Source organism: Cherax quadricarinatus, chromosome 41 (genome assembly GCF_038502225.1).
Source record: "Cherax quadricarinatus isolate ZL_2023a chromosome 41, ASM3850222v1, whole genome shotgun sequence".
In the NCBI taxonomy this organism is placed as follows: domain Eukaryota; kingdom Metazoa; phylum Arthropoda; class Malacostraca; order Decapoda; family Parastacidae; genus Cherax; species Cherax quadricarinatus.
Genome location: NC_091332.1, coordinates 32,762,746 through 32,777,319, shown reverse-complemented (window position 1 = coordinate 32,777,319; position 14,574 = coordinate 32,762,746). Strand labels below are relative to the sequence as shown.

The following is a 14,574-nucleotide window of genomic DNA, read 5'->3' as shown; positions in this document are numbered from 1 at the left end:
CCATCTGTGACAAGTTGCCTTCAGAGAGGTAATGTGAGGTTTTCAGGATAACCTACAGTCAAAGAGGAGGCCCAGAAACCTGACTGTATCACGTTCAGGGATACGGGAGCCATAGAGATACAAAGGATGATTGGAGATGACAGTGTCTAGTGAAAGTAATTCGGTTAGTTTTGGTACTGGAAAATTTAAACCCATGTGTGGTGGCCCAATTGGAAACACGGTCAACTGCATGCTGGAGAGAAACTGTAATGAGGTGACAGTCAGCGCCTGCACAGGCAATAGCGAAGTCATCAACATAGAGTGATGACCAAATATTTGATGGAAGACTAGAGGCCAAATCATTTATAGCAAGGAGAAAAAGTGTTGTGCTCAGAACACATCCCTGGGGGACACCTTCAGCTTGGATAAAGTCCGGGGAGAGCACATTATTAACCCGAACACGGAAATGCCTGTCAGTTAAAAAGTTCTTAAGGAAGGATGGTAGATTGCCTCGGAGGCCTAAGGAGTGGGCTTGGGCCAAAATATTATACCTAGAAGTTGTGTCATATGCCTTCTCAAGGTCAAAAAATATGGCAATAACTGAGTGGTTATTCTCAAAGGCATTACGAACATACGTATCCAAGTGTAGTAAGGGGTCTATGGTAGAATGTCCCTTACGAAAGCCATATTCACGAGTGGAGAGACTGTTGTGCGTCTCTAAATACCACACTAAACGTCTATTTACCAGGCGTTCCATCAGTTTGCAAACTGCACTGGTAAGAGCAATGGGACGATAGTGGGAGGCTTCATGTCCCGTAGTGCCCGGTTTGCGGAAAGGGAGAACAATGGCAGATTTCCACGGCTGTGGAAGAACTCCTTGTGACCAAATAAGATTGAAAAGGCGTAATAGGACTGCAAGGGCTGACTGATGTAAATGTTGTAGCATACGAATATGAATGTCGTCGGGCCCAGCTGCCAATGATCAGCAAGCTGAGAGTGTTGCCTCCAGTTCTTGAAGTGTAAAGGGCAAATTATACTGTTCTTCTCTGAGAGAAGAAAAGTTCAAGGGTACTAACTCTCTGACAGACTTTGAGGAAAGAAACGAGGGGCATAGATGGAGCCCCTGAGAAATACTGACCAGATGATTACCAATTTCATTGGCAACATCTAGTGGGTTTGCTATATCAACACCGGCAACCCGCAGAACAGGAGCCGGGTCAGGAGAATATTTACCACTCAGTTTTCGTACTTTTTTCCAGACTGCACTCATAGAGGAAGCAGAGGTGATGGTGGAGACGTAATCTCGCCAGCAAGTGCGTTTAGCATCACGGAATGACACAGCGAGTGATCGCACGCTTCTGCTTAAAATCAAGAAGTCTCTCCGTGGTTCTATTGTACCGGTACCTGCCCCATGCGCATTTCAAATGTACTGCACAAGCACAAGCAGGAGACCACCAAGGCACGCATTTCTGAGAATGCCTGCCCGAAGTTTGGAGTATAGAATGAGAAGCTGTGGTTAAAATGGATGACGAGAAGAGGTGTAAAAGCTCATCAATGGAGGACGAAGAAGAAACTTCACTAAAAACAGTTAGTTGTGAGTAAAGGTTCCAATTTGCCTGATCAAATTGCCAGCATGGGATACGAAGAAGTGGTGAATATGAAGGGGAAGTAAGAATGATTGGGAAATGATCGCTGTCATGTAAATCTGGGAGAACAGACCAGGTGAAGTCTAATGCGGCAGAGGAAGAGCAAACTGAAAGATTGATGCAAGAGTGTGTGAGAATCCGAGGATCAAAATGGGTGTGAGTACCTGTATTTAAAACATGGAGGGGGTGGGTAGCAAGAAAAGCCTCTAACTGAATGCCATGGGAATCACAGTGAGACCTCCCCAGAGGAAATGATGTGCATTAAAATCACCAAGTATCAGAAGTGGTGGCGGTAATGACAAAACAAGAAAGGCAATATCCAGAATAGATAATGCCCGAGAAGGAGAGAGATATAAAGAACAGAGCGTATACCACCTATGTAAGTGGATACGGGCTGCTGTGTAATGCAGCGAAGTACGAACAAATAGCTGATGGTACGGAATATCAGTGCCTAGAAGAAGGGCACTTTCATTAAAGGTCCCATCAGGAAAAGGATCTGAAGAATACAATAAATTATAGCCTGAGATGGGATAGATAACAGCAGAGTGTAATTTTGGTTCCTGTAAGCAAACACCAACAGTGGAAAACTGGGAGAGTAACATCTGAAGCTCACCCCGATTACCCCTGAGGCCGCATATATTCCACTGTACATAGGCCATGATTGGCAATGATAAAGATACCTGAAATCCGCAGGTAAGGGTTCCTACGGACTATAGGGGTTAGAAAAGTCCACATGCGGAGGCAGCGGAAAACGTTCAAGCAGTGAAGGAACAGTGCGCTGCGAAGAAAGGAGTTGCGCAGATGGAGGAGAGGAAAGACAAGGAACAGAGGGTGGATCAGTGTCCATTGATGGTTTGGTCTCTGCAATATATTCAGAGATTGCTTCAAGTGTTTCGGAATTCAGAGACGTCGTATGGGAGACAATATTGGAGATGGTAGGGGGAGGATGAGTAAAGATTGGAACTGTAATGGACTGTCCCAAGGTAGGGGGGAGGCAAAAGGGTGGAGGGAACTGGAGAAGAAGCATGGAAGGGGACAGAAGAGGCAGAAACCTGGGAGGTGGCAGAAGAGGAAGAAACTTGGGAGGGAACAGGGGAGGAAGGTACAGTACAAGGAGGAGGGTGAACCTCTACACTTGTAACAGAGCCAGTGAGAGGGGAAGAACCAGGTACAGAGACAGGGAAGGTAAAATGAGGAGGTGGAAGAAGGGAAGGAGGGGTTAAAGGACCTTTTTTTGACTTCTGAGAAGTAGAGGGACGATTGGGAGGAGGTGTCGTATGAGATCTCGTCGATACCAAGGCTTGTGAGGGAGAACACAAGGAAGTGAGAACTGACTGAGGCGTTGAAGTAGGGACGTCTGCGCCCAGGACAGCAAAAGAATTAGATACAGGAGTGACTATGGGAGAGGTAACCCCAGAGGAGGCTGCAGAAGATGGGACCCCAGAAGTGGGGGGATGTTTTGAAACACGGGAATAAGAAACATGAGGTAGTCTCCCTTGGAGGTGGAGATGAGAAACTGCCATGGCATAAGGGAGACCTTCTGCCTCTTTGAGATAACGGATTTCCCGCTCATTTAAGTAGACTTGGCAACGGCGAGAGTACGAAGGGTGAGCCTCATGACAATTAAGGCAAGAGGGAGGTCGATTGCAAGATGTATTAGAATGGTCATCGGCACCACAGACTGGGCATTCAGCTATATATCTGCAATATTTCGCTGGATGGCCAAATCGCCAGCAATTTCTAAACTGTTGCGGTGTAGGGATCACCTTTCGAACTTGTGATCGATGTCCTGCTACATAAACTGAGGATGGGAGTTCACGGCTGTCAAAAGTTAAACGAGCCACATTGCTAGGGTATCGTCTCCGCCCGCAGGCAGGAAGAACATAAGTGTCTACCTTGAGGATTGGGAGATCTTGGAGTTCCAGCTGTTCAAGAATGTCATTGCCACATGTCTAGAAATTTTGTTGAACTATGGTATGGGGCAGAATGATGGTACCACTACAAGAATTGAGAGAATGATGTTTTCAATAGTGACAGGAACAGTATCGATATGGGAAAGAAGAGAAAGATCATGAGCTTGGGTAGCATTCTGTACAGTGATGATGCGTGTACCGCTCTTAAGAGCATGAAAAGAAATATCTTTACCAACATGGCATAGTAGTGCCTTGCCAATACTATGGTCGGAAAGATAGGCAATAGAAGAAGTCGGTCGTAAAGTGAAGAATTTAGCCCATTGTGCATTCTGAAACTGAGCGTGGAAAGGGAGTGCAGGACGTTTCGATCTTTTCTGAGAAGAACGAGAAGGTGGAGAAGTATCATCAGCAGGCAATTGTCGTTGGCGTTTAGGCGTGGGACCAGAGTTGGTCCGACGTGGAATGGGCCGGCGATTCAAAAATTGCCGCACCGTAGAGGCATAGTCAAAGGAGAGCGGAGGTCAGATAAATCGAAGGAGTCAGTCGAGACCTCAGTACCTGAAGCGGGTGAGGAAACAGCACCGGCAAGAGGTACAGAGGCATTAGGAGTGTCCGAAGAGTGGTCCAAAGACGAGGTGGGGTCATAACGGGGTGCGGTATCAAGAAGGGGCCCGGGGGTAGCAGGTTCATAGACTAGGGCTTCCATGGTTAGGTTACTTCTTTCTTTTTATTTTTAAGAAAAAAAGAAATAAGAAAAGAAAATAAAAATAAAAAAGAAAAAAAGGGGGGACCGGGGAGGGATAGTTCCTAGGAGGAATGAAAATCTCCCTCCGTGCCCAAGAGGACTTCAGCACTGCAAGTAGCGCAGATGCAGCATGGAACCCTTGCCATACACTACCCATCATGCCAGTAAACCAGCAATCCGGGATAGAAACCTCACATCTGCCGAGGTACCTCGGTGGACAAAAGAGAGGGCGGCTGGATATCCGTCACAAAGCATACCTCCTTCGGCCACCACCCCCGGAATCCGAAAGGTGGCTTCCAGAGATACACCCGTCGCCCGAAAGACACCCAAGCCACCCTCCGGGATACCAGAGAGGGATTGGGGCATCCCCAGGCAATCCAGATTCCACGGCAAACTACGCCACCGCCAAGAACCTCAATGGAATAGGATGGACCCCGATACCCTTTCCCCTACCTAGGAACTAGCGTGCCCGTGGGAAAAAATCCCAAAGGTCAAAAAGGAAGGGCAAAAGGGAGGGGTGGGGAGGAGGAGGAGGAAAGGAAAAAGGGGAGGATGGGGAGGATGGGAGAGGGAAGGGGGGATAATTAGGTTCGGTCTGAGGAAGGAGACCAACAGGTCTAATTCCTCAGACCAAGAGCCTCTTCACCATGCCAAGGAGCCCCTCTTGAAGAGGAACCCATCCTCAATATTCATAAAGTAACTAAAGGTCGGCCATCACTAATCCGTCATCATTGGGACCTGTAGTGTGCCAGATTAGTGAGTTTGCCGGATTACAGTGTGGTTAGGTTAGAATACACTTAATTAACCTATCAATAGAGACTCATTCTGCTACACCTTCATTTTCATCACCGCTTTCTCCTCCACTGGCTTGCTGCTGTGGATTTACAACTATTATCTGCACAATTTCTGAGTCAGTATAATGATGAAATTTGAAATTATGCTAGCCGAAATTAGTGTCGGATTACTGATGGAACCTGATAACTGATTGCAGGATTAGTGATGGCCAACCTGTACCATCAAAAGGATATTATACCAAATCTTTTTTCTATATATCACAAATTCTTTTACTTTTAGGTAAAATAACACAAAAAAATGAATAACAGATATTTATATTTACTTTGGTACAATATTTACCATTTATTCCTCCTCGTCTAACACTAAAATACAATCAATTCTAAACACGTACCAGAATATAAAACATTACTTTGCATGTTCAAAATAATGATGTTCCTCATTTTCTTCTGGCCTAACTAGTCATACTTAGGATAAATGTTAAGTAGCATTAAAATGAAGTAGAGATTTTAAGACACTACATACATGACTTTTAAGATGGCAACAAATCCTGGCCATAAGTCTACTTAATATATGGTAACCCATGGAAACCTACTGGAAATAAAACTATGCTGGACATAATTTTCATGAACAATGAGTATCCAATCATACAACATTCTCAAATGTTATACACAGCTCTGAGGCCTACCACCAACTTCTGTCTTGAGGCAAGTAATGCATCACCAGTATCAAGTTAGTTAAATGGCAAGTTATCCTGTCAGTTCAACCAGGCATCAGGGATCAGGACAATTTATGAGGTTTGACTGTCCTTTGTATCTACTCTCATTTGTCTTTTGTGGCAATTACAGTTTTGTTCATTGTGAGGTGTTCTACATATTCTCTGAGAATATTTCTTCAGACTGTGCTTTTTTTTTTTTTTTTTTTTTTTTTTTTATATAGTTTTGCCTCTTCATCTTCTCTTTGTATAAATATTTTGTGTCACTTTCTCTCTTGAATGGATATTATATTTGCAGAAGAAAATACTTAACCCTTTTCCTTTCACAAAAGAGTAAATTTAAACAAGAGAAATATCTCCACAATTTAGCCCAATAGAGGACCTATGATAGCACTCAGACTCAGTGCAAGAAGGGGATGAAATACTCCAAGTTATTAGGTCAAGATCTCTCTATTTAGTGTCAATGCACATCAGCTGAATGGATAACTATGTTTTTTTCCCTATATGGCCCTTCATGTGTCTTATTAAGTGAGAGTTTTGTTTAAAGTTCTTCAGACACTCAGAACACTGATAGGGCTTTTCTCCTGAATGACCTTTCATGTGTCTTATTAAGTGAGAGTTTTGTTTAAAGTTCTTCAGACACTCAGAACACTGATACGGCTTTTCTCCTGAATGGCCCCTCATGTGTGTCACTAAATTAGATCGGTGTGAAAAGTTTTTTAGACACTCAGAACACTGATATGGTTTCTGTCCTGTATGGACTCTCATGTGTATTATTAATTGAGATTTTCCAATAAAGTTCTTTTGGCACTCAGAACATTGATAGGGTTTCTCTCCTGTATGGCACCTCATGTGTATTACTAATTGAGAGTTTTCTAAAAAGCTCTTTAAACACTCAGAACATTGATATGGCTTTTCCCCTGTATGACCTTTCATGTGTCTTACTAGATAAGAGTTTCGTGAAAAGCTCTTTAGACACTCAGAGCATTGATACGGCTTCTCTCCTGAATGTACAGTCAAGTGTGTTACTAAATTAGATCGTTGAGAAAAGTTCTTTAGACACTGAGAACACTGAAAAGGTTTCTCTCTTGTATGGACTATCATATGTTTTACTAAATGAGATTTTTCAGTAAAGCCTTTAAGACACTCAGAACACTGATATGGCTTATCTCCTGCATGACTTCTTATGTGTGTTACTAAATTAGATCGCCTGGAAAATTTCTTTAGACACTCAGAACATTCATATGGTTTCTCTCCTGTATGTACTCTCCTGTGTGTTACTAAATAAGCATTTCTTGAAAAAGTTTTTAAACACTCGGCACACTGATATGGTTTCTCTCCTGTATGAACCCTCATGTGTATTACTAATTTAAATTTCTGATTAAAATTTTTTAAACACTCAGAACATTGATATGGTTTCTCCCCAGTATGAACCTTCATGTGGGCTACTAAATGAGAACGCTGAAAAAAGTGCTTTAGACACTCAGGACACTGATATGGCTTCTCTCCTGAATGACCCCTCATGTGTGATACTAAAGTAGATCGATGTGAAAATTTCTTTAGACACTCAGAACATTGATGTGGTTTCTCTCCTGTATGACCCCTCATATGAACTACTAAAGTAGATCGGAGTGAAAAGGTCTTTAGACACTCGGAACATTGATACGGTTTCTCTCCTGTATGAGCCCTCATATGTGATACTAGATTAGATCGTCTAGGAAAGTTCTTTAGACATTCAGAACATTTATATGGTTTATCTCCTAAGTGGTTCTCCATGTGTCTTATTAAATGAGACATTTGTAAAGAATTCTTTTGATATATGTCTGTCATATAACTGTAACAGTTTTGAGAGATTTCCTACTCACACATCCTGGCCCTGGGTTAGGCTTGTTTGGTGTTTGCCTGGTCAGTCTTGTTGTTGGTTGCTTGGTGGGACACATCTTCAGATATTCAGAATACCGATATAGTTTCTCTCTTGTGTTTATCATACTACCACTATATGCACTGTTTTTAAATGCATTTAGACACTAGAGAAGTATCTCTACTTTCATATATGAATTCTTATGAATTAAGATAAATATTTGTTTAATAGATTTTGACTACTTAAAGTTCTTATATAATTTGGGGGGAAATTATTTTAAACACACACATTTCTCTCCAGAATTTAAGCTAATTTGGTCAGAACAGTCAGCTCCCAAATGAGAGTTTGTATTTACATAACTGGCAGGGTAAGATGTATTTACATCACTGGCAGGGTAAGATGTATTTACATCACTGGCAGGGTAAGTTGTATTTACATCACTGGCAGGGTAAGATGTATTTACATCGCTGGCAGGGTAAGATGTATTTACATCACTGGCAGGGTAAGATGTATTTACATCACTGGCAGGGTAAGATGTATTTACATCACTGGCAGGGTAAGATGTATTTACATTACTGGCAGGGTAAGATGTATTGATATCTTAACACTCACAGTCTTCAACTGAAAGTAAATAAATACTACAAAGATATATTTATCCCAGAAATATAAATTAGCTGAGTAGGATAACTACTCTTAAATTGTAATATACATAAAAAAAAATCTTTAAAAAGAAAAGACAGAGGTTTAATTACTTAAAATTAGTAAGGCATCCCTCCTAAATAAGCAGTGTAGTTCAGGGGTCCCCAAACTCTTCAGCTCATTGACCCATTCATGAAGTTTCAGATTCTTCATTGGCCCCCAAACATTTATTATATGAAAAAAATTTAATAAATATTGCTTATAGAGTGCTATGAATAATAACAACAAATAACAAAAATAATGGCTTCATAAAAACTAGATAATATTTAAATTATGGAAAACATATGATTTAACATACATTTTCATACTGACTATTGATATCATTAATGGGAAGGATGCATCTGATGAATATCAACAAAGGCACTGATATACATTTGGTGATTAGTGAGTTTTAGTCCTAAGTCACCATGCTCTTCCAGATTCAGCAATCACTTTTTTGGCACCACTTCTATCACTATAGGTGTTGAGAATGTACTGACTCTCTAACAGAGTTCGAGGAGAGAGAGTATGCTCAGCATGGGAAATAAACAGGAACTGTGCACGTGTGTATATCCTTCCCAGGACAAAAGAGATGAGAAAGATAAGGGGGAGGGTGGAAGGTCACAGATATACATACAACACAAGCATGTCCCCAGGCAAATACTGACCCACTTCTGACCCCCAGCCATTTACTGATCCCTTCAATAGTCACAATGACCCTTAGACATTGATACTGATCACTTTGGGGAACCCTGGTGTGGTTCAGTGAGACTTATTCTGCAAAGACACTCAAGACACTTCCAAGAACAATATGGTTCCTATACTATGCAAACTCTTATTTGAATTTCTGGATTAGATTTTTCATGCCAGTCTGTAAGCCTAAGAATGCTAATATACATCACATAATCTATGTGAATTAGGATATCGAATGAGAATCTGATTTCTTACCTTACACAACTTTGAATCAAGAACTGCTACAGGCAGTATTTCTAAGAAAAATAAATGCAAAAGAAATGTGGCTGCTGAGGCATATATATTTGTAAAAAGAACAGGAAACAAAAGAAAGACTTTTTTTCTTATTACTATGAGGGATATGCACTTCAAGATGACATTTTAGTATGCACTCACTGAAGACACTGAATAATGGTTTTACTGAAAATTCACTTCGAACTTGATATAATTTACACACTTTTCCGATGGCAATAGTCTTCAATGCTCATGTAACATGCACACTACCACTCAGGGTAAGATGGACTGCAGTGTTCATATACTATGTACTTAACCTCTGTAAGAATGTAGATATGCTTGTTTATAATAAATATGAATTACACCTACCATCCGACTTACGACCGAGTTCGGTTCCGAGAAACCAGTCGTAAGTCGAAATGGTCGTAAGTCGAACTTTACTACTGAATATCAACAAAACATTTTTGTAATGACTTTATTTTATTGCTTTATTTTGGTATTTCATGTTTTACTTTGCTTTTTATGTTGTTAGTACTGTATTTTATACTGTAAGGTTTAGGATAAACACTGTGTACAACACAAATAGTTGTTTATTTCCCAGAAATTTTGCATAAAAAACAGGGTCGTAAGTCGAGTGGTCGTAAGTTGAGCAGGTCTTAAGTTGGATGGTAGGTGTATATCAGACAGACAGGTGAGCATTCACTACAACACACCAACTGCTAATGCCTGTAAAACACTTTCTCTTATGTTGTGTTATTTGTGTATGCAAAACACTTCAGATAATAGAAAACTTGGGAATTAAAAATTAAATACACACTGGCTGTTGAAGTTGTGACTGAAAAAACCTGACATGTGATGATGAACTATAATTTACCTACTGTATAAGTGGTAGCAAATTTGTCATTCTTACAGCCCAGCCTGAGTCTGTAGCAAAGACTGTTCACGATATATATTTGCTGATTATGTATCACCTAAGATTATGCCGAGTGCACACTTCAAATGTTCTTGAAGTGAAATGGCGAGCTGTAAAAGGCAAGTTGAGTGATGAGGTTTTAATCTCACATTAAACTGATTTTTAAGCATCTACTAAGTTTTTTCTGCTGAGATATTCAAATTATAATGCAATTTGATAATTTCTAGAATACATGAATATACAGTAGTACCTCGAGTTTCAATCAGCTCCCAACTTGAACAATTATGTAAGTGTATTTTTGTAAGTGTATTTTTTTGGGTCTGAAACGGACTAATCTAATTTACATTATTCCTTAGGGGAACAAATTCATTCGGTATCGGCACTCGAACAGCCTTCTGGAAAGAATTAAGTTCGTAATTTGAAGTACCACTGTACTAACATTATATGTTGACATTATAAAATAAATTTAGATAATCCCTTATGTAATTTTTACTCTCGTCTGATGTGCCATTGACCACTGAACATATCCAAATATTTGTTCCCACATTATTCAATCTTAGTACAGTAGAACCTTGGTTGTTGAACTTAATTCATTCCAGATGTCGATTCAACAACCAAAACAATTTTTCCTACAAAGAATAATGTAAATAAAATTAATCCGTTCTAGACCCCAAATGACAATATAATAATTTATTAAAATTTTACTAATACATAAAACTATAAAAAACTACAAGAAGCTTTAACTGAAATACTGTACAGTAAATGAAAATTTAACTGCCTCTTACCTCTCAGAGGAAAGCTAATGGCATACTGGAAGCAGGAGGAGAAGGAGAGGAAGTATGTTACTGCTTGGAAGGAGAGTCATCTTTTATTAACATGTCAGGCAACTGTCCTTCTGGTGTTGTTTCTCTTCTTTGTCTCTTTTTACCACTAACATCATGTTCTGGCTCACTGGTTCTTTATCTCACTAAAAACCTGTCCAGTGAGGTTTGTTTCTGGTTCTGTTTTAACACTTGTCTAAACTGAGACATTACACTGTCACTATACATGTTAGAGAGATGGATGGCTACTGCTTTGTCTGGATGGTATTTTTTTTAGCAATCTCCTACATTTTGTGCCATTTAGTACACATTTCCTTGACAAGTGCAATGGGAACATCATCCCTTCCCTCCTCTTTCTCTGATGACAACTCCTCTGCTGCAATCTTTTGCTGTTCCTTCTGAAGGTCTACAAGTTCTTCTACGGTGAGCTCCACCAACTCCTCCACATCATCTTCAGTTACCTCTAGGCCCAAGATCTTCCCCAGGGACACAGTATCCTTTACCAGCTCAAGCTCATCTTCAATGCCTTCAAAATCCCTGGCTGCCACAAAAATCAGGCCACAATTTCTTCTATTTCTGCAAGGTCCTGGAAGACACATTCTCCCAAACTTTGTCTATAAGCCTCAAGCAGGTGAGGATATTGAAATGGTCCTTCCAGAACTCCCTGAAGATTAAATTTGTTTCTGAGGTGATTTCAAAGCATCTTTCAAAAAATGCTTTTGCGTAGAGTTTCTTGAAGTCAGAAATGAACCTGCTGGTCCATGGGTTGGATGAGCAGAATGGTGTTAGGAGGCAAGAACTTCACAGTCATAAAACTGAACTCCTCCAGCAACTCGTTTTCCATGCTTGCAAAGTCAGTAGGAGCATTATCCATAAGTAAAAGGGATCTGAGTGGCAATTGTTTTTTAATGAGATACTTTTTGACAGTAGGAGCAAAAACCTCATGAACTCACTCAGAAAACTGTATTGTTACTCAAGCTTACATGTTGGCCTTCCACATTATAGCCACTGTTTTTCACAACATTGTTTTTTGTACTTAAAAATGTAAGACTGTCATAAATTGTACTGCCTCGTATTAACAATAGAGTGAATACAGACTGCTTGTATTCTACCACTCTCCACCTGTCTAGATTTAAGTAATCTATAAGTATTATGTTAAGTCTACCCGAAATGCCTCGGCATGACAGCGGCTTTCTCTGTTCCAATCATACCATATGTAAACACACACATTGTAACGTTAGCAAAGAAATAAATGTTTTATTTATTTATTTATTTTAAAAACTTGTTTATTTTTGGAATGATAAAGAAGGTAGGGTCTCAGTTTCAAGTCCCCACTTGCATTACCAAACAGTAACAGAATGAGCCCGTCTTTCTTTGGCTTGTGTCCTGGCATTGATTTTTCCTCTGCAGTTATATAGGTCCTCTTGGGCATTTTCATCCAGAAGAGGCCTGTCTCATCACAATTAACCCATTCACTATTGAGACCTCTGCTCACAAACTTGCTCTCAGTGTCGAAGAATTAAAAAAAAAAAAGAAGTTTTCTTATGAAATAATAATCTTTTCCCAATAGTAATGAAGCCAAAAGTGTCAAATTTTTTATGTAAAACTTACGGAATTACGCTTTCGGGACGGTAGCGGTCTCAGCGATATTTATGCATCAGCGACTTTGCCCACTTTGAACCCTATTTTCGGCCAATTCTATTATTGAAGTCGACCAAACTCATAGCTAGTTTGTTAGAACTCCTTTTGTTCTATCGACTAAGTACATTAGTCAACATTAAGCCCATTATGTTTATTAGCTTATACACTCTACCTGACCAACAGGCATTAGCTATACATTAGTTCAAAAATCCACTTATTACAGATACCAGTACTGGAACTCAAAATACTATACATGATAAAAAGAATTACCACTTACTCTAAATGATGAATGATCATGTTGACCCAGATCTAAATCTAAATAATCCAACACCCAATCAAAGTTTAATGGAAAGTAACTGCCACTATTGCACAGCATCACAAGCCAGCACTGTCCTAAATACTTCTAAAAATATTACAGTTCTTAACTACACTATCAGGTTCCTGAGCAAACACTATGATGACCTCGTGGCACTCTTTGATTCCCTAAAGACAACTTTCTCCTGTATTATTGTCACTGAAACCTGGCTTAAGCGGGACACAATTGATATCTACTTACTACTGGGATACACAGCAATCCACAACTGCAGACCAGACCAAGTTGGGGGAGGTATTGCAATCTATTACTCTAACAAACTATCTTGTTATAACACCACTTGCTTTAGTGATGAATATGGAGAATATATTTTTGCAAATTTTACTGAAAAAAACCTTAAGACCCCTATTACAGTCAGTGCCATTTACCAGATGCCACATACAAACATCCCAAATATTAGTGATAAATTAAAGACACTAATAATAAACAATCAACTGAACAAGCACCACCTACTATTAGCCAGAGACTTCAACATCAACCTTGGCCTAACAGATGATCAATCAGTAACAGATTTCATCAACAATATGAACAGCACACTTCTCATACCATCTATAACTAAACCAACCAGGCTGACAAGAGACAACTGCAACCATAACTGACCATATATGGACCAATATACTTGCCCCCCTAAAACCAGGAATAATCACAGACAGCACTACTGACCACTACCCAACCTTCCTCTTAACAAACACTGGTAAACAACTGCTTGAATACAACAAAATTTCTTTTAGACTTCACAAGAGCTACGGACAGTTGACTGGCCTACAGAATTCTTCAATGCCAATGGTATTGATGATTGGATTGACAAATTTCTTAAAAAATTACTTAGACTATACAGCGGTACCTCGGGATATGAACAGCCAAAAACTCAAACAATTATGTAAGTGTAATTATGTAAGTGCTTTTATAAGTATTTTGGGGGGTTTGAAACAGATTAATCTAATTGACATTATTCCTTATGGGAATAAATTCGTTTGGTATCGGCACTCGAACAGCCTTCTGGAACAAAATAAATTCATTTCCTGAGGTAATTAACAGCATACTAAGGTCTATAGATAAGAAACATCAGTATGAAAAGCAATATAGGCAGGGTTTAATACACAAAGACATTGTTTAACACTATTCATCAGTTTTCACCAAACTGATAAGAAAGGCCAAGCAATTATACTATTCCAGCAGATTCACCGAAACATTCCAGCAGATTCACCGAAACAAGAGGAGATATGAAAATAACCTGGAAAATACTCTCTCAGATTCTAGGCACCCACAAACTGAAAAAAACAGGGATACTGTTCTAACTAAACCAAATGAATCACAATTACAGCCTATTGATACAGTCAACAAGATAAATGACTTCTTCTCAACCATAGGATCAAACCATGCCAGTAAAATCCCAGGTACCAATGCCCGAGCCAGTGACTACTTAAGTGGAAACTTCCCATCCTCCATCCATCTTGCACCTACTGAGCCCACCGAAGTCACCTCGATTATCAAATCACTTAAAATTAAATCAGGGAATCTGTCTCAAGTC

At 39.8% G+C, this 14,574-nt stretch overlaps 1 protein-coding gene across 6 annotated transcripts in view; it reads right to left on the bottom strand.

The window, feature by feature from the left end:
- LOC128695781 (zinc finger protein 271) overlaps nt 1-14,574 on the bottom strand; it is a 120,383-nt gene that overhangs the window by 55,839 nt on the left and 49,970 nt on the right. For 3 of the 6 annotated variants that reach the window (XM_053786603.2, XM_053786602.2, XM_053786600.2), the window contains exon 4: nt 5,377-10,318. The exons of 1 other annotated variant lie outside the window; for it this stretch is intronic. In XM_053786603.2, the coding sequence (XP_053642578.1) occupies nt 6,277-7,620 (1,344 nt within the window). In that variant the 5' untranslated portion in view covers nt 7,621-10,318 and the 3' untranslated portion in view covers nt 5,377-6,276. Of the gene's footprint in view, nt 1-5,376; nt 10,319-14,574 lie in introns of those variants that run through there. 2 more of the 6 variants (XM_070093144.1, XM_070093143.1) reach the window with 2 other exon arrangements.